This window comes from Dendronephthya gigantea, unplaced genomic scaffold (genome assembly GCF_004324835.1).
Source record: "Dendronephthya gigantea isolate DGI-Jeju-01 unplaced genomic scaffold, DenGig_1.0 000000F, whole genome shotgun sequence".
NCBI classification, from domain to species: domain Eukaryota; kingdom Metazoa; phylum Cnidaria; class Anthozoa; order Malacalcyonacea; family Nephtheidae; genus Dendronephthya; species Dendronephthya gigantea.
Genome location: NW_021163010.1, coordinates 262,458 through 285,434, shown reverse-complemented (window position 1 = coordinate 285,434; position 22,977 = coordinate 262,458). Strand labels below are relative to the sequence as shown.

The following is a 22,977-nucleotide window of genomic DNA, read 5'->3' as shown; positions in this document are numbered from 1 at the left end:
AGTATGGGATGGGTTTGGAGATACTCTGAATAATAGGTTCCAGAAAGTTCAAAATATGTCATTAGACATTGCATGTTCTACATATCCTCGATAAGCTGAAGTGGTATGCTTTATCGAAAGGAAAAGGCCATAATTAAGTTCAAAGCCCTTAATGGTCAAACGCCTCAGTAAACTGACAAGAGATATTTGGCTCTAGAAGGGGACAGTATTAAGGCTTAGGAATTCTTATGGCAAGTTCTGATTCCTAAATCCAGATAACACAAGTTAACTAAAGTGCCCCTTGTTTTATTGGGATGCATTAAGTGAGAGACTTTCACACGGTAACCAGACATATAGAGCAAGTAGCTACAATACATTTCGTTATTTGATGATATAGATTGTGTACAATTAAAAACAAATTGTCTCGGCACTCATGTAAGTCGTTGCAGAACCAATCAAATTTAACAGTATTTTCTCTCGTTTGACGTCATTATAAAAAAGGAACGGTATATATACTTGTCCAGATGACATGTGAATGACCTGACTCATTCATTCACTTACAGTTCATCTCTTTATTGCCAAATATTTTTTCACACTGATTCTTCATATATAATCTAAAAGATTTTTAAAGCTTACAGTGGTGAAGTGTTTTTGAACTTTACCCTTTTCATTGACGCAAATAACAAGCCATATTTCATTATTAAGGGTAATTTTTCTCAGGAAACAGTTAAACACATTTAAGCGTGGCAAATTCTCGTGAGAACAAATGGCTGGCAAAGGCTTGGGAAAATTTTCTTTGCCTGAACGCTTTACACTGATTTATGGAATCTAATGTGAATATAATCTATCAAGAGACTTCCTTATTAACTGTTATACTGATTGTAGATTTTAAAGGAAACTAGACAATGAAAGGAAACCTTACTTGTTTTTTTATTTAAACGAGACGTGAAAACTCTTACAGTAATCGGATCTCAAAGCAGTTAAAGATGATTAAGTTTTGAATCGCTAAGACATCTTATTCATATGACAAATATCTAATTAAAGACAAAGTTACATCTTTTATCCTGTGCAAAAATTAAATACAATTAAATGAAAATAAAATCTAAAAAATTCAATGTTGCAATGTGCCAATTTCTTGTGGCACCAACGAAAATATGTATACCACTGAGAGGCAGTTGTAACAAATAGCCTTCAAATGTAGCGACCAACACGAATCGTTTCTATAAACTATCATTTAACTGACCAAAGCTGTAGCTAAGAGTTTTATAAATAACCCGTCCTAAACCCAAACTAACTTCAGCTTTTTACTTTTTTATATCAGGTCAACTTCACGCGTTTGATTATATACAAATAGACGTGTCAGCCTAAGGGGCGATCTAGCATGAGGACGTGAACGTCAAGACGACGTGAAAATGGCGAATAAACGGCGTGGCGTGTTCATATATAGACGTATCGCGCCATTTATTCGCTATTTACGCGGTTTATGCGGGAAATCGTGAAAATTTACTGTACTAGACCCGTTAGCTTGTCAAAATTATATACATTAGTTCCGATTTTGTCATTATTTGCCATGTTTTTGCATTGTATTATACGTAGCTCATGGAGGCTGGAGTAATTTCATCAATTTATATACGCGAATATACTGGTATATGGTATACTCAACCTTGGTAATAAATAAATTAGTGAAGGTCAAGACGATCATGGTCGAAGATACTGGAATATGGTATACTCGATCATGGTCAAATATACCGGAATATGGTATACTCGTGATTTTTACGAATATGGTATACTTTTTCTACATCTACCCCTACGTTTCCCTACAAAATAACTTCTTTCCCTGAGGCATCCCCCGCCCAGAGTCCCCCACCCAATACAAGAAGAAGGAATAATCCCCCATCTCGACATATTGCTGGCATCAACATGATGAGCCAGCGGTAAAACCGGTCTGAAGAAAAGAACTTCGTGTAACATCTACGGTGGTGACCCGCTGGCAGGAAATGTCACTTATGTCACGAAAGGAGGTCATTTCATTGTTTTTAAAAATAAGATTGATATTTTTGCAGGTTATTTATTTCCTAGAGTGGACCAGCTTACTAAAGAACTAGCCATGAACTGGAAGAAATATTTTTCTTCAATTCTGGGAATGAGTTGCTTTCACTTTTAAGACAAACTTCTTGCGAAACTGGCATTGTTACAGCACGTGCACTCATTTGTCGTTTCAAGCATATTTTGTCGGTCTGAGATGACTGGATTATTTCCAGATCTTGAACCAGTTTGTTTTATAACCGAAGAAGTACCAAGAGAGGTTTGTCTTTGAATTAACCTGCTTCCTAATATATTTTCATCGAATGCAAAACAAATCGTCCACAAATGGCTTTTATATAAGATTATTATTAAAGTTGTTATGTAAGTTAATATTATCATTTGTATGTTAATGACCAATTAATAGTTGAATATTTTACTGCAATTTTTCAATTCCTAGGGAATATTATTTCGTAGTAAATTGCTATATTTTTAATTGTGAAATGTTAATGAGATGAAATAAATTTGATACATTTATTTTATTGATAGTAGTTTTTATCAAGTAAAAATATTCATAAACAGTTCAACAGGTGGTTAATAATCTAATATGTTAACATATTGGATGAGTATGATTTGCATCACATGAACATCATTTTTGTCTGCTAATTTAAAGTGTAATGATTGGTATGAAATAGTGGTTGAGATAGATTTGTCTTGTTCCCAAATTGACTGCCTGAGAGATACAAAGAAAACTTTGACATTTCAAATAAATACTGTTTTTCTGCAGGTTTAGGATTTCAGTTGTAGTAAACGTCCAGACCTTTGCATTAAGTGTTGAGGCTTTCCTCCATAGTAGTGTAGCCAGCATCAATAATTAGTAGCCAGCATCATCCATATTCATATATTCATGTTAACAGACTATCAAGACCAGCAATTTTAATAGGAATTGTTCACACACAACAATAATATATAAGTACACCCCCCGGGCCAATTATTGATGCTGACTGTGCCATTGTACTTCCAAGTAGTATATTAATTACCCTTCTTTTTGCATATTCCAATGCATTTCTGATGATATACTGCAAAGAATAGGATAGTAAACATTTTCTTCAACTTGCACTGAAAATTACTAACTTCTTGTTTCTCTAAAAGAGGTGTAGAAATAGTTAAACACCAAAATTATATTATAGATTAGCCAGAAAAATATAAGCAGTCTCTCATCTCTGAAGTTCTTGTTTTTATCCAAAGTAGCATTATTCAGAGTCCTTGATTGTTGACTGCAAGTTGTGTTTTCCTAAGTATTAAGAAAAAATAGCTTTAATAACTGTCATTAATTCTTTATTAGGATGATGCCTTCACTGATGTTTTAAATGAAATGATAGATGAGCTAAGCTTGGGCTTGTGTTTTGAAGTTCATCGAAACATCAAGATAGGTTTTTATGAAATGCAGGAAAAGGCAGAAAAGTAAGATTTTTGAAGAAAAGTTGGAAAAATTAATTTTTTTAAAGTGAAGCAGGTAGAAAACCTGTGGACAACCTCATAAATCTTGCTTGTATTGTCAAAGGCAGTCCATGTTTTTATATACTGCAGCGAAATGTGGCAAATCACCCTAGTGCAGCGTGGGGTAAATGCTTCACACGTTTGCGAAAATTTAGCACCGATTCTTGCCTGTTGTACATAATATTTGTCAGATTTATTTCACAATACTGTATGAATACCCAGCCAGAGCCTGTAAGAATTCACAAGAAAGCAGTGGTATTCAAAAGAAATGAGAGATAAGATGATTGATGAGTATGCATCCCTCATTCATTCCTGTCCCCCATCCCCCAAATATTTTATTGTTGTGTGTTTGCTAATTGTTTTTATCATTTATCTTCTAGCATTCCAGATGAATTAAGTAAGTTTTCTCATATAGAAGCATTGCATGATAAGTAAATCCTTGTTAACAGTATATGTTGAAAAATGAGAAGATTAAACTGAGGAATGCATGGTTCATTTCTATATGTAGTCATTAGTCGATCAGGTGAATCTGAAGAACTTCATCTCTTCATTGAGACTTATTAAAAAAATGCTTCTCATTTCTGTTTCTTGTACATATAAATCATAGTCTGAAAGGAATTTTATGATAGACAATTCACAAGCAGTGTTGTATTTGATGCAGTTTTGCAAAATAGAATATAGTTATTTCTAATTAACATTTTGCCTGCAGAAATTGTTGATCAACTGGGGCTGGATGTTTTTGGTCATGGTCCTGGAAGACGACCAATGGAATGTCTTTGTCCTAACTGTGGTCGCAATATGGCTGCTTCTAGGTTTGCTCCACACTTGGAAAAGTGTATGGGGATGGGCAGAAATAGCAGTCGCATAGCAAGCAGAAGGTAGGAAATATTAAGACACAAATTTAGAAATGCTATTGTGATAAATTCTTCCTCGTGCGTTCGTTCCCCCCCCCTGACACGTTTAGTGTCGCAATGTGAACGTCTCGCGTTTTCTACCGACCATCTAAGATGCTACTAATGCCAGAATTTCTTTGAATAGGTGATGACTTTCCTGTTTTAGAGTGACAACTATTACAATTATACACTGATACACTCGGAGATAAAATAAGCTTAATTTAACCTTCATTTTCTAATTGTCCCACTTTTATTGTATTCTACGCATGGTTTCAGACTAGCAAACCCTGGCCGCCTGATTGACGATGATGATGAAGATATTTACCTGGACGACGATTGGACCTGGAATGGTGACAAACGTTTAGGTAATTATAATGACGCTACGTGTACGTTAATTATTAATCACTTTCGTTTTCGGTTAATCCCCAGTCAGTTGGAAGATAATTACAGGCAGTTCAGAAGCGAGAAGTTGAGGTTGTTGCAAAACTCCCGCATTTAATTGTTACATGTGCACAATAAGAGTCTTTTCAACTTTTTGAAAGCTTTTTTTTGGTATCTGAAACGATTGTATGTTGTAAATTCATAAACCTGTTTCTGATTTTTTAGCGAATAAGAAGAGGAAGGACAAGGTATTGAACCATCAGTTTTTAATCAACGAACCTGTCAAATGACTTGTGCAAATGCAAAGTATACATTGAAATGTAATTTCCTTTGAGAAGAACACGACAGTAAACTTTTCCATTTTCATAGAATGCCAACTCTCCACGAAGGTCAAAAACGTTCAAGAAAAATGGTAATTTTGGCATGAAACATTTTACGATGCTGTTTCACCATGCACTGTGTCGTAGAAACTAATGAACTAATGATAATCAACGCAGTAATAAAAATACCAATATGGCTGCGCTGATTGGTTAAGCTATAGCTGTGTATTATTTATCACATGCAGGTGACTCTGGACGTCCGAACACGCCAAGCTCTGATATTTTACCTGCCTATAATAAGGTACGATTCAACTTGAAAAAATCAATCTAACTGTCGATGTTTTTCTCCAGTACTTTGATTCACACAGTCTGTTCCATTGGTTAAAAAGTTTTTCCTATTTTCCCAATTCAGATGAAAGTTTCGTAGGCGGCCTGCGTCTTTCATCCACTTTTATTTCTTAGCTGAAATCACTGGTCTCACGGCAGATATTTTTTTTTTACAACAGGCTGGCCTTACACTGCAGGAATTTGAAGCACTTTCATTAGGTTGTTCTTGTTGTTCACTAGTTTTTTATATGCTTACAATTGTCTGGAAATTAACTAAAATTATGTAATTGAATTTTAGATGAAAAACGAGGTCTTTTGTCTAAGGTTAGAATCTTAATAGATTTCATGATCTGTCCGTCAAGGTTACACCTGCATCACGTCGTTTATTTACATTCTCTCCCATCTCGTAGACATGTGGTGTTATATCTGAACATACGTCAAAAATGTGTACGAAGTAAGCATAAGAAGCTCATTAATCCTGGATTAATTTCATTTTTGCACTAAAGAGAGCCCAACTAATTGCAGTGATATAAATTAACCCCTTTTTGCGTTTTATGCCAGGACACAAAAATGCCCTCAACATACAGATGATCAGAGAAGATCAATCCGGTTGCTGTTAGTTGGTAAGAAGATGTTAGAAATATATTTTGAGAAGTAATTGTTAGAAATGGTTCATGTGTGAAGGTTAGGAAGTGTTGAGCATTTATACAAACTCTGAATTATACATATCATTAGTGTATTTCTAACATTGCAGTATAAATTTATAAATAGCCGAGCAAGTAATAGTTCTGACAGTTGAGCGTTTTTATCTGAGAACATCTTTGTTCCAATTTAGGTCAAGCTGATATAATGCCCGTTAAATTCAAATCTGATGGGTAAGTTTGGTTTCTTTGTAAAATTTTAGTTAAAACTCGAGGTTCTTATTCAATTTTTTGTGGTGTTTTTATGATAAGTTACATTACTCGGTGATGTACAAGTTAATTCGGTGTTGTACTAATTGTAAAAACGCTTTTAGTTTTCTTATCGAACAAGACGAAATTCAAGTTGGTAAGTTTTTTCAATTAAACGTGCTTGAACTATAATTTATTGAGTTATGAGGAGTTGAATGTATTTGCAAAATGTTACATAACATTTTTATCAAGGCCTCTTCATTATATATTTCGTGGTTCATCCTCTATAGATGTTGATGGCTTTGACGATGGAGAAGGTCAGTCGTTACGAGACAGTTTGAACAGGTATGTTTCCAACTTGCGATATCTTTGTATCTTTCACATGATCTTTTATGGAAGACTGTGACTGAGAAAATTTGTCTTAACGATATTTAGATTGGCTTGGGAAGAGGATTCTAACGTCTCTCTTGGGGATGAAGAAGGTTCTAGATGTAAGTGTTAGTAGAAAGGGTCTATATCAAAACATTCATGATATTGTAAGTATTTTGCTGATGTATTCTTACGTGATACTTCAGCACCCACGATGAGTTCCGTGCCATCAAATATTGGCTTACACAATCGAGGAAGGAAGAAGGCAAAGTATCGAAAGCGCAAAAGTCGTTAAAACAGAATGAAAGGAGTGCAGCTGTTGGACATGCTTGTGGCCTGCTCTTCTATCTGTGTGAAGTGAAAAGCTTTGTGATGACAAGAAAGCAATGGGATTTTACTGGATCCACATTTCAAATAATTGCAACAACCGTTGCTGGATCATGGTGCACTTGCCTGACAGAGACAAATCAATTTCTGACACATAAATAATAGATCTCTGATCCCTTCCAATTTATCAGGCGGAACATTTTTATTGCTCGAGTATTGTCGATTTCCCTGATTTCCCGACCGAGTGAACGTTTCTAAGCCAGGAGAACGACACTAATGGCTCAACTCAGACATTCATGTATGTTTGTATCGTAAACGTTGTGAACATAAATCATATTTGAAGCATGTAATGCGGAGATAACACTTGTAAAAATCTTACTACACTCAGTACATTGCGTAAATTGTTGGAGTTTTTCTAAAGAGTTTAGCACGACGTCGTTCAGCAACAATGAGAGAGAAAACCTTGCGACCATTAAAATGTTGTTCTTTTCTAAATAGAATTTTTGTTTTAATTTTATCACCCACACTGTGAACTAGTGAAATAACAGAAATTCATCAATGGGCGTTACGTCAGTGTTCATGAAATTAGGATATCGTAGAATTTGACTTGAGTGACATTCTGGCGAGTGAAGTCAACATTTTTGACACACTAGACATTCACACCGACTCACCAGATCATAATATTTACGAGACCGCTTAGTTGAGGCGACTTACCACCCATTCTGCCCAACAGCAGGGAACATATTGTGATGTTGCATTGGCCACGGTGGAACGATAGTCAAGCTAATTTTTCAGCTTGCATAGTTGGTAACTCAGAAAAATATCACAATATTAATTCACCCGAGTGATCCACACTATTATTTAGGAGTGAACAAGTGATAGAACAATGGAAAACACAACTATGGAAAGTCAGTGGAGTCAACATTTATATGTTTGATTTATTAATCTAGCCATTGAACTATATTTTTGCACAGTCATGTCTGCGGAGTAGAATACGAGATGAATTTTTTTGAGGAAATTGTCTTTGTAAATGGTAGCACCGATCCGTGCAACTGACGGAACTGAATTCTAATTTTTTAGCTTTCGATTTTGTTCCGGGGGCTTTTCTTGTCTTCGTCTTGGTGTTTGTACTTTATAGTGTCTGTATACACAGAAAACATTTAACAAATGGAATATCGAACCCATTTTTAGTTGAAGAACAGTAATGGCTTCTACTGGTGGTCACAATGAATCTGTTTTGATGTCAAACAACTTGGCCGTGGCGACATTAAAGAAATTTATTTCCTCTGTGTGTCATCTGACTTTAATGCCAAATGGAAATATATTAAGGTTTGTCATTTATACTTTTATACATATTGGTCTGAACAAGTTTCAACGTTATTAAGGTTTGCTTTAAAGTTGGTTCGTGTAAGAAAATGAGATGATTTTCAACTAGGAATTGCGATTCTAAGAAATCCTACATCAATGTGTCTCTGCTCACAGGGTTACATCAATGATGCAGCTACATGCTTCCAAAAAGTTCATACTTCGATATGTTAGTCAACGTGCTGCAATCTGTTCAATACTTTTGAAAAAGCTTTACAGAGTAGAAGTATTTTTTTGTCAGTTACACGATAAGAAACAATTTTCAAGAATTCTCTATTAAATGATTTACCAACTATTAAAGTTTAGCATCAAATGTGGTATAACTACTGCCTAAAATAGACAAAGGGCCTCTAAGGGTTTTTTAGTTGTCAATCACAAATAGTTGTCGACAACTAAACCCCTAGTCTGTGGAGGCCCAAAGTCATAAGAGTCACAAGTCTCCCCTAAACCAAATTTCCAATTTCTAAAGTGTATTTTTTAAATAATGCAGCAAATGTGATAAAGAATCATTCGTAGATGACCATTTTCTGCTGGTCATTGTCTGTCGACTATTGACCTGGTATCTGTTGACTTGCTTCATATTATTTGTGTCGTATTAACAGTCAGTAAGTGAGCCAGTACACTAGAAGGTTAATTTACTGCACCTCTTCCTATTCTGTTGTTATTGCTTTACTTAATAGACCTTATGCATAATGATAATAAGAAGCTATGACACCTGCAGAGAATTCTGGTCTTGGTACTCACGGCGGGAAATTTGAAGTTTGAAATTTCTTGCCATGACTACTAAAAACAGAATTCCCTGCAGGCGTCACAGCTTGATACGTCATTATGAATAACGTATATTAGCTAGTGCTTTGGTACTTGGTTTATTAGATGACCAGAACTTACAAAAGAGTTACAAGATAGCTTTGATCTTCTTAAAAACAACTTTGAGAAAATATGTTTTATATAATTGTGCTTTAAAAATGATCTGAATATATTTTTTTATTAATTTACATATAGGAAAGCTACTGGCTTTCTTGCAAAATTCTCTATTGGTGGCGACAATACTATGATGGTTGTTGTTGTGACAACCAACCATTTTGTCTCTAGAAAGGATGAAGCCAGCAATGTTGAAGCAACATTTGAATATGAAGGCCAAAATGAAATCAAGGCCATTCAACTAAACCCAGAGATTTTTTTTAAAACGGATAAGGTATGAAAAAAATATTACTGTTAATAAATTTCTGTAGTGAAAGAATATTCTGTAGTTATCCAGAAATATGTCTAATTAAACTTCTAACACAATATGAACTTACCTCATGTTTTATTTCATTCTATATATTATAATATTAAACTAATCCAGGCATTACTTGCATTAATTAAAATTAGTGATTTTTCAACCCACAGTAAGCTTGTAAATAGCTTAATATTTTGTTGTTCTAAAATAACTATGTTCAGGAGCATATTTTCTTTGATTAGTTTTAACTACATGAATACTACAGTACCATGGATAATGAAATGAGTGGTTATGAGAATGGACTGACACATAATTTGACAACCTAATTGAATTTGTGATTTTGCAAGTATTTCATATACAAGTATGATTCCACTCACCACCAATATGTCAGTTCTAGTCATCCAGTATGAACTGCCCCCTGAGGTGTAGGGTTCCTACTGTAGCTATTATACAACAGTAAGAGCTGCACATAATTCATTTTAACCCAATGCTGGCCCCACACCATGTAAAAAAGAAAAGCTAATAACTGCTTGCCACCTATGTAAGGGCATAATGATTACTTTTTTAACTCTTTTATTTTCCGAATTTAATTTTTTAGGACCATGATTATACTTTTGTGGGCATTAGTCCACAAGATATTGATGATTTGCAAGTGGGATTTGACGTCACTCCAGTGAAGCTAGAGAAAACCAAGTTTTGTGTAGATGCCGATGATATTGTTTATATTCCACAGCATCCTGGTGGAAGACCAAAGAGAATGAGTTGTTCTAAAGTAACTCACATAACACAATCAGAAGTATTTTATCAAGCAGATACATCTGGAGGTTCATCTGGTTCTCCTGTGCTTTGTGTTCAAAACAATGATATGTATGTCTTGGCTTTACATAAATCAGGCTCTGAAACACTTCTGGATGGAAGAATTGCAAATAAAGGGATATTGATGAGTTGTATTTTGGATCATGTATGTGGACAAAGAGGTAGGTTTCTTGTGTGGATAGGTTGCCTAGCCTCGTGCATCAGGTTTGCATGTATTTCAATAATGTAGGTTTTCATATATTTCATATTTTCATTGGGTGCAATTTTTGCACAGGTGATGACGAGAGAGCACCAAACAATGATGGAGCATCTTCAAAAGGTAGACACGAGTCTGGTGCGATTGTTCAAGACCCAACCGCAAATCAAACAGAAAAAACTTCAGGTAGGAGTTTATGTATAATTCTAGGGAGGAATTTGCACATGACTCTTACGTAATGTACAGTCGGTAGTTTAGAAGAAGGCAGGATTAGATTTGCAACATTTGGATAACATTGCAACAGTTCAAGATTGTTTTAAAAAGATTGCAACAGACCTATATGGTTGTTCACATTCAGGAAGTGATACTCTGAGCGAATTTCGAATTTTAAGAAGAGAAATCTTTCCAATTCTTGATAAATCCAATTCAATGAGTGGATGAGCTGCCTTAAGTCTCTGTGAGATCCGTTCTGCAGAGTTTTACGTTTTTAGTTGTGAATGAATTGATAAAATTATCAAATTAATAATTTAGATTTAGCGTCTATTAACAATGTGGCAAAACGTGATCCATCCTGTGTTCAAGAATCAGGAAATGCTTCGTCAAAGTCATCTTCAGCAAGGGTGTCACCATCAGTGAGCCCTCAATCAGCGGCATTTCCAGGAGGTAAGTATATTGCAAGTAAAATCATTACCAGCAGGCAATTTGATAAAATACAAGAAAAAACATACTCCGAAAATGACATCTTGTAAACCCAAAATATGAGCTATAGACAACAAGACAAAATTTAAGGTGATATTTTGACTTTATTTCATTCTGGTTTGACAATGAAAATCGCCTTAAATTTTGTCTTGTTGTCTATAGCTCATATCTTGAGTTTACAAGCTGCCAATTCGACTCATACCCCGTGCCTACAGTGAAAGAAATATTTGTTCTTCACTACCCTAAGCAGTATTTCTTCTCATCATATATACAATGTGTAGGTAGCATTAACATTGTAACATGGTCAAATACCCAGCCTATCATCACATCACATTTTCCCATTCTTTCCATGTATACTCTTGAGATAACTGAGTTTCATTCAACTCCAAATGTTAATACCCGCACGTTTATCACATCATATAAATAGTTGATCTTGTTTTTGGTAACGGCGATATGCGGAAAGTTGACCATAAGCATATCCGTCTTCTTGACATAACGTGGTCTTGGAAATAATATATCATCGCTATAGTAAAACACCGTATCGATGTTCAGCGCTTTTACAATGGTAGCTTTAATGGTAGTTTTTTGCCTCTGCGTGCGGCGTTCATATCAGTAAGGCGTTTATTCAACAATATTTATTTTCATAGGTCCTCAGCCATGTCCCAAAGAACCCATTTGTACTGAACCATTTGAAACTAAAGAGTTGATTCGAATTGCACAAAGAATGGGGGCAAAATGGCCAATTGTGGCCAAACAAACAGGAATGTTTAAAGAATGGGAAATTGATAATATCATGAGCAATATTTCACTTACAAGTGATATTTTGAAAGCCGATCGAATGTTGACAGATTTTAAAGCACGCTTAGGCACGAGAGAAATTATTGCTGAAGCCATCGAAAATTCGCCAGATCTAAAACTGGCCCAAAAAGTGCGCTCTGGATTTTATATTTGGAATGTTGACTGATGGAGTTTTATTATAGTCCAGTACTTCGTGCTATTTTATTAGAACATTCACCATTGGATTGTCAATTTTTTAAAACACACACAATTAAGATGATCAGTTATGTAAGTTTGAAAAAGTTGCCATTTTACAAAATTTTGACACATGAAAAATGAAATAGCGCGATCATGTTTGCTGTGAAAACCATTATCAGATACTGTCGAATTAACATCGAGCTAATTCTGAGGTTGTCAAATGTTCGAAATAGTAAAATTGTTGCAGATCTTTCTAAGATATGGATTAATAATCAATGTGGCAACATTTTTAAATACCCTCTTATGAAATAGTTCCAGCAAAATGTACTTAAGATTTAGGGATAGAGAAGTTGTTAAAACAACAATCGTCCTAATCTTGTCTTAACACAAATACACCTTTCTAAAAATTGTCACAAATGTGACTTAAAGAAGTCTTGGCTTAGCAGGGGGTAAACGTTTGCCTAGAAACTGACCGGCTGGCAGTCAGGACTTTGCTACAAGACGTTTTAATTACGAAAAATGAAATGACATTATTGGTGTCACATTTACTGCTGTAGTGAGCTGTACTACCCAAGTAATATAATTTTGAATCAGCAGTTTTATTCCGCTGTGTTCACTATTGATATATGGGTAAAAGATACATTAGGAGAAAGCCTACCATAGCATTGACCTACGGTGTCTAGTTTTTGCAATGTCCTGATTGAACAGCGGTTGCCCAAATGTGTTACGTTTGCCCGTAATTGCCCATGTTTGTGATTGTGATATTTGACTGTTGTACTGCAAATGCAGGAATTGTAAGAATTAGGTGATAAATGTAAGCATTTTAAAGCCTCTCCTATGCATGTTCGATCGATGTTACATTGTAGGGTAGATTTTTGTAAAATTAAGTAAATTGATTACTGCAATAAATTAATTTGCTTTACCGCACGAAAATGTATACTTTTTAAATAAGATTGGTTGTAAAAAGAAGTTTAATTTTTATCGTCAGATATTAATGTATGATCAACGGAATAAGACCGAATTTTTTTCTGCAACATCCCATAATGAATAATTACGGCATATTTTCTATAGAAACAGATATTGTAATTATAATCATAATTTGTTTGCGTTGTCATGGCATCGCATCATATGGCTTAACAACTTAATTGACTTGGAGTATATTTGCCTAGTAGAGAAACCTTATGCGTTGCTTTACCTATGACTGTTCAATGTGCACGAAGGACGATCGAAGATAAACGAGAACATTTTATCGAATGCACCAAATCACGTAAGCTGAATTTGATTGAATCTTATTATTGACTAACATATTCCAAATAATTATGAAACAACCTGCCGTGCGAAAGTCAATGCCAGATTCACAATATGAACCTGGCCCGTTCAACTTCTCATCTCGATTGGAGTTTGAAGCGAAGTCTAATCTTCTTCGTTCAAGAAGTGATACGTGTCTTGGAAAACAACGTCAACGATATCAAACGAACAGCTTAAAGAACTCCGTTAAAATTAATCCATGGACTGTGCCGAGTATCAACTTCACATTTTACGATAGTAAACCAAAGAACATAGAATTTGAAGCAAAGAAAAACCGACAATATCATGAGAAGCCTAGGAATGAGGAGTTTGCAAGAATACCTCTCCCTAAGAGGTTAGAAAAACCTGTGAGTAAAGATACTAAGTTCGTCACGTCGTTTCGTTCACCGAGTGCAAGGACATCGAGGATAATAGGGGTGAAAGAAGGCACGTATCCTGCAGGACCCTACAAACCATGGGGTCCTCATGCATTCAGAGGCGATGATTTCAGACCGGTGAGTATCTGGTCCTAAGGAAGACATTTTGAGTATATCTAGACCAAATATTCCAGGTTGAAATTGAAAACCAAGGAATGGATATAAAGAGTGTTGAGTGGACTCTTCTGAGCTGTATTTTTCCTAGAATAGTAAGAATACAACGATTATGATAAGCTACATTAGGTCGTGACTGGACACGTGATGCAGACCTGAATCCGAGTAACCAAATCTTTCTAGACAACAGTCTACACAACAACACAAAATCGCTATAATATTTTAACTGTGAAAAACTGTTTCTAAAACCAAAAAAACCCTGAACACACTGTTTGGAACACATTGGGTATTCCACGCAAGGACTGTAGTCTAATGTCGAATTATATTCAACGTTTGTTAAACAATACTGAATACTGAGCTGCGCATTGTTTGTGAACATTTATTCAGGATGGTGAACAGCAAAATAAAGAACGAAAACCGCCATTTGTGACATCATATTCTCGAGATCGGAGAAACTTGGAATTGCAGAGGAATATCAGTCAAATGCAAAGTTTAAAATGCGAAGGTGAGCGATGGGTACGCTTGGGTGAGTGTAAGGTGAGCCTGGGTGAATGTGGGATGAGCTTGAGTGAGTGTAACAGTGTAGGGTAAGCCTGGGTAAGTGTAGGGTGGTGTAGTGTAAGCTTGGGTGAGTGTAGGCTGAACCTGGGTGAGTGTAGGCTTTTCATAATCCAATGTCATTTGTAGATCGTAACAGGTCTTGCACAAGGGAAGAAAGACCAAAGCCTTTCCTGACCAATGCAGAACAACAACCGAAATGGGATCACAATTTGTTTTTGAAAAAAGAGGTATGACGAATGCAACAGCTATTGCATTTGAATGATTTCGACAAAACTACCCGACTCCCTTGAGTTCAAATGCACGACTATAAGTCTATAATCACTGATATTGGCAAATTTTGCCGGAATTTGGCGCTGAATTCGCTACAAATCTCAATTCGCTCATTCTGGGGCAAGTCCCCCTTGGTATGTATATAAACACAGGTTTAGAGATAGCTATCCCCACCCTTTGAAAGCCTTCAACGTAAATTAATTTGCATCACATATAGAAATATCAAAGAGGGCTTTCAGAGGAGGAAATACGAATGAATAGAATTATGAAGCAACTTTCATGGTATTCAGGTGACGTGGTTGTGGAGACACTAGACCGTCCAGATATTAAAGATTATAAACTTGTAGATTGGTTGCGCGTTACTCGACATTCTGAAGATGAAACGACCGTGCTGTGTTGATTTCATTTTACGACAATTGCGTCGAGTTCTGATTTAGGATAGCTGTGTCAGTGCACGATAGAATGACTGAATAGTATGGTATTCGTAAATTAATTTTTAGACATTGATCAGTTAGACTTTCAGCGAGACAGCGACCACTCTCTGATTGCTATATCACTGACATTGGCTCAACCACTGCGATTTATTTCACAAATTAATCGGTCAAGCACAAAGTTAATGAACACCACCAAACTGGTCTGTGAACAAACGATATGTGGCAGGCTGGCAGCCACTGACCTATACTAAACTGCTGTAGTTACTCTAGTATAGGTCAGTGGTGGCAGCTCCCCGCCCTGTATGCGGGTTGTCTCTTTAGGATTAGAGAATACGGAAAAAATGTGATTTGTCTCATAGTTTCTTTATGTTTGAACGTAATGCACCAATTTTCTAGACTTCAGAAACGTGTTATTAGTCTTGGAAATTTGAAATGAAAGAAGAAAGGTCTAAGGTTTCTAATTGGCCCTGATCGAGACGCAAAAAAAGTGATCGATAAGCCCTTACACTCCCTACAAAACCAAGTACCGCACTTCTGCAAATATGGCGGTCGATTCAAAATTGAAAACACCTAAACTTTTAAGAGCATTTTATAAACTGAACAGTTATAAACAAATTTCAGTTTCACTGCAGTTTCAATTAGTGCAAACGTCATTTTGGTGAAATTGATTCGTATGGGACTCCAGATTAAGATTTTTTAATTTTGGAAGAGACACTTTCTGTCACCAGTATTATAACCACTCACCAATGAAATGCAGGTATTGAATAACTATTATTTTTGGTGTCAGATTTGAATCATTTGATATAAAAAAGTCACTTTGATGTGAGGTGGTTGAGGAATCGTTTTGATAAAACATAAAAGGTATTCATGAGCAATAGCATTCGGAGGGGATGGCAAACTGGCAAAGCTGTGCAGAAAAAGTGGAGCTCCCCCATTTATTCTGCAATTGAGGTGATTGCATGAGGTCTGTTATTCTGAATATTGCAAATTTACAATGATGCACCATTGATGATACCTGAAGGGGTGGGTAGGTTAATTACTAGGAATTAGCCATGTTTGTGCATATATTGTGTCCAGGGTGCAAATGGTGCAAACAAAGTTAAGAGATGAAAGAAGCAGATAGACATCTCTAAAGAGGCTGTCTACAACAACCTGCATGCTTCAAACACCACTCATCACTAGCCTAAATTACTAGACCTAGTGGCTAGTGAACTGCTTAGCCTCAGCACTGGGTTTTGAAATATTTATATACAAACAAAAATAAATGGCTTTTTAGCGGGCAGGTGTTTTCCAAATTAGGATTTGGTGTTTCTTATTGGATATAAAATCTTACTGAATATTAATAATGCAATAGTTTAACAATGCTAATCCTAATTAAATGGATGTTCTTTGACATCCATTGACAAACTAATTGGCTGACAAGATAACTAGCAGGCAGGTGTTAATTTCTTTCTACCAAAGAACTGCTATATATATTGCCACTTCTTCTTAATCTCTTTGCTGACAAATATTTAAAGGAGAAAGGAGCAGATTTTCTTCTTAATTAATACTGAGATAGAAATACAGCTATACATGGTTGCTATTAAGGTCTCTTCCAAGTCAGCATATTTCTAAATTACTCACAGGACCTAACAGGCTTTAGATTGAAAGCCGCCTAAAATTACTTTGCATCAATGCTTTGAGTGCAAGGTTGTATGTGGTACGTAATGTACATCGTTTTTCCAACTACATGTGCAAAAACATTGTAATATTATATTTTTTCATTTTTTGTGTGCTGGTATTAACGAAATCAGTGCAGTATATAATATAATATTTAACAATGGAATATTGTCCGCGTAAATTTGTAGTCAAACAACAAACGTTGAAATTTTATTCATTAAATAACAACATCATTAAAAAAAATTCTTTTGGAGAATTTGTTCCTAGCTTAATGTCTTGAGTGATAAATACACTCAATAATCATTGAGAGAGGATTTCTATTGACGTCATTCGAGTTCAAAGGGGTAAAATATATTCGCTAACAAGATCTTAATAACATGATTTCAGTCAAACTTGATTGAACTCCACAGAAACCTTCACGCTAGTGATTTATGAGTATAAGAAAGGTAGTTTAATAAAGGTCATGCTACCTACAGTTTTATACAAAGCATCTCTTCTCCATCTAATTTCGCGGTCAAAGTTTTGGGAAAGGCCTAAATATCTTCAGAGAAAATGCAATTTTTTATGATAGTCTCTGGAATCTGAACAGTTTAAACTTTATATTTTAAGCCATTTTCCCAGCTTTAGTTTTTTTTTCTAAATCTTTTTCATTTACGTCGTAAATTCACAATATTGGTGCAAACTTGAAAAGAAAAGCCTGACGGAATGCGTAGTTTTTGTGACAACCAGCGGCAACGTGACGGCGCTTCGACATCTCGTGAAAACCATTTATTTTATATCTTGGAATTGTGCCATTTTCTTTTTGGCACACTAGATTTGATATAAAAACAATTTAAAAGTCACGGGGTTGATATTTTATGGATTATATCTTCCTCTGTTCTTTCAAATTAATATATCGTTGGTGGTTTGTTTAGATTATAAACGCGGAAATGTTGCAAGAAATGCGGCAGAAATCGAAGCTCCGCCTCTAAAAATCACAGGTAATGTAGAGAAGTATATAGACAGTATTTTGAATTGCATGCAAGAGGAAATGATCGAGACGGACAGGGTAAAAACGATCAAAATGCCTCCAGTTTGTGAAAATCAGATTAAACAATCTCTAAGTATACATGTATCTGCACATGAGCCTTCTCATGATTCTATTGTAAATATGATATTCTTTTCCATACTAGCTGCGCCACTTAATCAATTTCTAAAATTTCCTTTTCTCGCCTTTATCTGTCATAAAATACATGGAGCGATTTAAAACAGGCGAGGTATTTCGTGTAATATATTCACCAGAAAATAAACCTCTTATGGGATTACCAAATTGAAAGCGGAAATCGCCCTCATTTACAAGAATTGTTTTAAATCGAGAAAAATGGCGCACGACTATAGGATTAAAAAGGTTAATCCAATACTCGAGAATACGTGTCGGTACAATAAAGAAAGCTTAAATGGAGCTACATATATATATATATATAGTAGATATGTAGAATTATAGATATGAAGAATGATTAAAATAGAAGGTTTCCTTTCGATATATGCGCATTGCTCACATGCACCCCAAGCAAAATCACAGTTAAAAATTTGCCATCATACCTGACTGATGAAGTGATAATCATAGTTATTAAATGATGACAAACCCTTTTCATCTCGCTGTCAATTAAAACAGCGAAATATCATAATGGGCAAGAGGATTACCCTCTTGATGATTCTTTTGCTAAATTTTGATATATTGGCAAGACTGAGGTATAATTTAACACCAGAGCTAGAGAGAGCAATATTGAATCAGTAAGGCTGGCAAGTTTGATCGCGAAATATTGTAAAACGAAGATAATTTAGACGTGCGAAGTTGACATATTTTGAATATATTTGTGTCACTTGCGGAAAACAATCACTTTCGGCTTAAAGATTTGCAAATGGCTATATCTTTTCTCATATTTTGTAACCAAACTTTGCAGTTTGCAGGTTCAATCTTTCTGGCTCTGCTACATGTTGGGTGTCATTCTTCTTGAATACATCAAAATTCACTTCAGCTGTAATCATCAATTGAGCCTGTATAAAAGCTTGACTGAAAGCATTTTTATTTCTATAAGCTCTGCATGGTCGAAAATCACTTCGCGGAATTTTGTATCTTGAAATCTTGATTGATAATAATTATTCCGCAGAATGTTCAAAAGATATTCATGCAGTGTTACATGAAGTTAAGAACAATCATGGATTAGTAAAATTTTGGTAGTTTATTTATAATTTCAACTCTATAATAGAAAGGTGGAGGCAACCGCACCTTGATTACGCACATCTGCGCTGCACTTTTTCATTTGTGGCTTGACCTTAAACAAATTATGGGAAGTTCACTTATTTTCCTGCTATAATCCTGGCTGAATTTTTCACCATCAGTCTCAGCTTAATCAGTAAAGATTACACCACACCCCTTTCAGTTGTGTAAATTCCTAATAGCTTGAAAATCATGATCGGTATAATTCTGGCTGGGGTCTGATTTGATTTGATTTAGTCATTTTCATCAAAATTCATATCGTGAAAAACAAGCGACATATTGCCGGAGCCGGACTCGTGCATTTGACCGGCTCTTTAGGCATAATTTACATTTGATCATTGTCTGTCGCCACAGTGATAAGTCGTTGATGTGAAATACTTTATATTGGGTTTTGTGTGGGGTAAGTTTTACTCATTTCAGCAATAAAAGGATATTCTTACATCTACCACTTGTCGTGGTGACAACAAACAACAATCAAGTTTAGCAAATGTAGCGGCAAGTGAAGTCACACATCCGCCGGGCAGGTTCACACGCAAACGTACAGAACAATATCAATGTAGTATAAAAAGTATCAAAAGTGTAAAATTTTTACTACAAACTAACTTCAATGAAGCAAAATTCCGTGAATCTGTTCGTCTTTACTCTTTGCGGTATAGACTCGTTATTTGATTTCCAAGGATTTATATTATAAAATCAATTCCATTAAAACAAGGTTCTGGTAATAGATAAATTTTACTTATTTATAGCGATAAAGTGGAAATTATCTTCACATATGTATAAAACTCTTTTATTTCCTGAGGATTCTAATTTTGTGATATTTAAAGCTTCATTGCTCCATTAACTTAAACAATGGTTTCCGACTTTCCGGAGCACCTTTTGAAGAAAGCAAATGTCCGCGTAAATCTAAATTGTGCCCGTCCAGGTCTGATAAACGCATAATAGAGCCGTTTTAATTAAACGCCAGACTGAATTTTGTACTTTCGCTTTGAGGCCTTATGCACAACAAACATTTAGGGTGATTTGTTTATCGGAAATCGTTTTGTACTATATCTAAACCGCAGAGGCGCCGAGTAAAGACAGTGCATTAAATTAAAGCGCATGCGTGTACTTGCCATCGCAACTGTTTTGTGTTCTATTTCTCTTCCAAGTTGTATATGGTTGTTTAGAACTATCATGCAGGGAGAATCTACGGTGATCATGGAAGCATGTGGCAAAAATTCCAACGATTTTAATCACTCCATGCATAGAATCATAGACATGGTGTTATTTACTATATGCACCAACTATCGATGATATGTCTAGCTATTTCTTATTTTCCTTCCTCTCCTGAGAAACTTATCCTTTCAATAATCTGTTTCGGATTATCCTCATTTTGATGTCTGGGAAAATAGAAGGATATCGTTGATAAGAACCATAAGTTCATTTATTATACTTTTCCCTTTCTAATATAGACTTTGATGAAATCTTAATGTTGTGTGCAAAGCGCTTTGTTTACCAAAACGTTTGCAAAATAAGCCAACCTTATCGACGCCCTTCATAACGGAAATAATCTATAACCCTCATTTCTGCTGGACGGAGCGCGCTAAGATATTTTGGCCCTGAAATGACTTGTTATTGCATGGTTATTATATATATATATATATATATATATATATATATATATATATATATATATATAGTTTATAAATTTTACAAATATAGAGAAAAGATCAATTGCTAATGTTAAAAGCGCTGATATTTTTGCGTTAATAAAGTTTAAAGCGCATAAAACAATTAGAATATGAAGCATATTATACAAAGTATGAATTCTAGGGAATCATTTATACCTAATTTGAAGACTGAAATTTTGCTATAGTCGGAGCGATTACTTAACCGAGTCTTGCAGAATATGTATCATGTTTAGCCTCGCTGGCAGCTGCTGAATGTATTTTCACATACTATGAATTTGATTCTTAGTTACATGGGCTTTAAAGGTATTGAATACAAAGAAGGATTATCTCACTACTGATACAATTAACACATCTTCATGTTGTTATAAATATCACATGGATGATCCTACAATATATGTGTCGATCAAGTGTACAGATTCTTGAAATAATGCATTTATCCGTTTGATGTCTTTTCAAAAGATATACCGCGATGTCGATGGATAATCTTTCAAACTTGTGAATAGAGTGAATTAAGATTTTGAGTTTAATCCGTTCATTTACTCGCAACGATTCTATTCGCATCAAATTCAAGTAAAATATGAAATGCTTTTTATTCAGCGCACTTGTTAGTTTATATTTTATCAAAGTGAACGACGAAATGTTCAGGAGAACAATATTTATATAGGATATATTCATGGATGGGGAAATTTCTATTGATTCGGATTGTTTGGTGAAATGCTAAAGGAACTATGATTCAATTCAGTTACTAACGCGTTTTACCAGTTGATGTAGAAACTACCGTTGGTTAAAAACTGATCTTGAGTTCAACTGTTTTAGTGACGTCAGTATTCGTCAGCTTATCATTGGTTAATAATGCGCCGGAAATTAATCATGGAAATGAGGGATTTTCGAAAGAGTTCCAAACAACTAAAGTGAGTGTGGAAATTTTGGCTTTGATCTTGAACAACATTTAAGTTAAAGTCAAACCTCTTGGAGGTAATAAACTTAATCTTGCGGAGTGTAATTACCAAGTACTTGATAATGATCCACCACTGTGTCGGTTCTTTTGCATATCGTAAGTGAATCTTCAAACTGATTTTCGGTACCACGAACCGAAAAGGCAAAATAACGTACATTAAACCGCAAACACCGATGTATTTTCGCCTAACACTGCAGTGCAATAATAAGTTATGCAAGAACGATTTCAAACATTAAACAACATATAAACACTATTTACGCAGAGGAAATGCTTCTTCTAAAAATACTCATCAGGTTCTTCCGTTTTCATTAGGCGCAAATTGACACGTGGAGGTTTAAACATTCAACACGCATGCACCTTGAACAACGTTTCATTATTTGTCTGGGTTTATAAACATTCCGCGACTTTTCTATAAAAGTTTAAACTATATGCCAGACTAAAGTAGATCTAAAAAGTACAATAAACCATGTCTAAATTCATTTCAAAACACCGTGAACAAAATGATGAAAAATTGATGCACGTATTAATGCATTATATGACGGATATATAATCAGAATATGCTATCTACGTTTTACTTCAGTTAAAAGTTGATTTCATTTCTTTATTTGTTTTACTTTAAGTTTAATAATGTATAATTTATTTCAGTATAATTGTGCAATATGCATAGTCTTGAGCTTCGGTTAGCGATCAGTTGAGCTGTGAAAAACTTATAAACTATATAAACCTTCGGACGGTTGAATATAACTCCGCGAAGCCAGCGTATTTAGGTACCTCTGAAAAGGTTTATTTCTGACTAATTTCAAGCTATATATTTCTGATTAGGTTTTATCACGATCATTGTAATGCATGTGGGTAAAAAAACAGAATTCACCGTCAAACTATTTTCTAATTGCTTTTCATGCTATGTTTCTTGTAGAGTTAAGCCCGGAATAGGAAAGCCATATTGAAAAGTTGATAGCGCCCCAAAGTCATGTCTGACTGTTTTTCCTGCAGGCTTTTGATAGAGTTTTGTGTTGAATGCAGTATAGATCCATAGGTGCACGATTCTT

General features: G+C 35.2%; 3 protein-coding genes across 5 annotated transcripts; all 3 read left to right on the top strand.

Annotated features, from left to right (window-relative positions):
* Positions 1-1,969: 1,969 nt before the first annotated feature.
* LOC114516663 (ataxin-7-like protein 3) lies at positions 1,970-7,486 on the top strand. Its single transcript, XM_028536199.1, has 17 exons — positions 1,970-2,284; positions 3,347-3,465; positions 3,882-3,898; positions 4,211-4,379; positions 4,671-4,759; positions 5,001-5,023; positions 5,145-5,187; positions 5,341-5,396; positions 5,602-5,641; positions 5,721-5,746; positions 5,833-5,876; positions 5,984-6,045; positions 6,258-6,297; positions 6,438-6,469; positions 6,603-6,657; positions 6,748-6,803; positions 6,888-7,486. Exons 1-17 carry the CDS (start codon positions 2,222-2,224, stop codon positions 6,974-6,976), a joined length of 1,023 nt encoding a protein of 340 aa, XP_028392000.1. The 5' UTR covers positions 1,970-2,221; the 3' UTR covers positions 6,977-7,486.
* A 589-nt stretch (positions 7,487-8,075) lies between these two features.
* On the top strand, positions 8,076-13,229 carry LOC114521615. The gene is made up of 6 exons (XM_028542113.1): positions 8,076-8,337; positions 9,376-9,568; positions 10,191-10,569; positions 10,683-10,790; positions 11,136-11,267; positions 11,951-13,229. Exons 1-6 carry the CDS (start codon positions 8,213-8,215, stop codon positions 12,265-12,267), a joined length of 1,254 nt encoding a protein of 417 aa, XP_028397914.1. The 5' UTR covers positions 8,076-8,212; the 3' UTR covers positions 12,268-13,229.
* A 194-nt stretch (positions 13,230-13,423) lies between these two features.
* On the top strand, positions 13,424-17,311 carry LOC114521406. Of its 3 annotated transcripts, none has more exons than XR_003686806.1 (5): positions 13,424-14,080; positions 14,504-14,621; positions 14,804-14,904; positions 15,165-15,402; positions 15,479-17,311. XR_003686806.1 is itself a non-coding variant. In XM_028541865.1 (5 exons), exons 1-5 carry the CDS (start codon positions 13,532-13,534, stop codon positions 15,345-15,347), a joined length of 783 nt encoding a protein of 260 aa, XP_028397666.1. In that variant the 5' UTR covers positions 13,424-13,531; the 3' UTR covers positions 15,348-17,311. The 3 variants fall into 3 exon arrangements, 2 of the variants coding, with proteins under 2 accessions (XP_028397666.1, XP_028397654.1); XM_028541865.1 differs by having other exon boundaries at positions 13,424-13,545; positions 13,714-14,080; positions 15,165-17,311; XM_028541853.1 differs by having other exon boundaries at positions 15,165-17,310.
* Positions 17,312-22,977: the final 5,666 nt, after the last annotated feature.

What these genes read in the sequence shown, in the direction of transcription:
- LOC114521406 (XM_028541853.1), top strand. Translation starts at nt 13,598, where the DNA reads ATGAAACAACCTGCCGTGCGAAAGTCAATGCCAGATTCACAATATGAA. An exon ending in GAGGCGATGATTTCAGACCG is followed by an intron (nt 14,081 to 14,503) that starts GTGAGTATCTGG and finishes ACATTTATTCAG; the next exon opens with GATGGTGAACAGCAAAATAA. An exon ending in ATTTGTTTTTGAAAAAAGAG is followed by an intron (nt 14,905 to 15,164) that starts GTATGACGAATG and finishes CATCACATATAG; the next exon opens with AAATATCAAAGAGGGCTTTC.
- LOC114521615 (XM_028542113.1), top strand. Translation starts at nt 8,213, where the DNA reads ATGGCTTCTACTGGTGGTCACAATGAATCTGTTTTGATGTCAAACAAC. An exon ending in TTTTTTTTAAAACGGATAAG is followed by an intron (nt 9,569 to 10,190) that starts GTATGAAAAAAA and finishes TTAATTTTTTAG; the next exon opens with GACCATGATTATACTTTTGT. An exon ending in TCAAACAGAAAAAACTTCAG is followed by an intron (nt 10,791 to 11,135) that starts GTAGGAGTTTAT and finishes TTAATAATTTAG; the next exon opens with ATTTAGCGTCTATTAACAAT.
- LOC114516663 (XM_028536199.1), top strand. Translation starts at nt 2,222, where the DNA reads ATGACTGGATTATTTCCAGATCTTGAACCAGTTTGTTTTATAACCGAA. An exon ending in GAATGGTGACAAACGTTTAG is followed by an intron (nt 4,760 to 5,000) that starts GTAATTATAATG and finishes CTGATTTTTTAG; the next exon opens with CGAATAAGAAGAGGAAGGAC. An exon ending in ACGTCAAAAATGTGTACGAA is followed by an intron (nt 5,877 to 5,983) that starts GTAAGCATAAGA and finishes GTTTTATGCCAG; the next exon opens with GACACAAAAATGCCCTCAAC.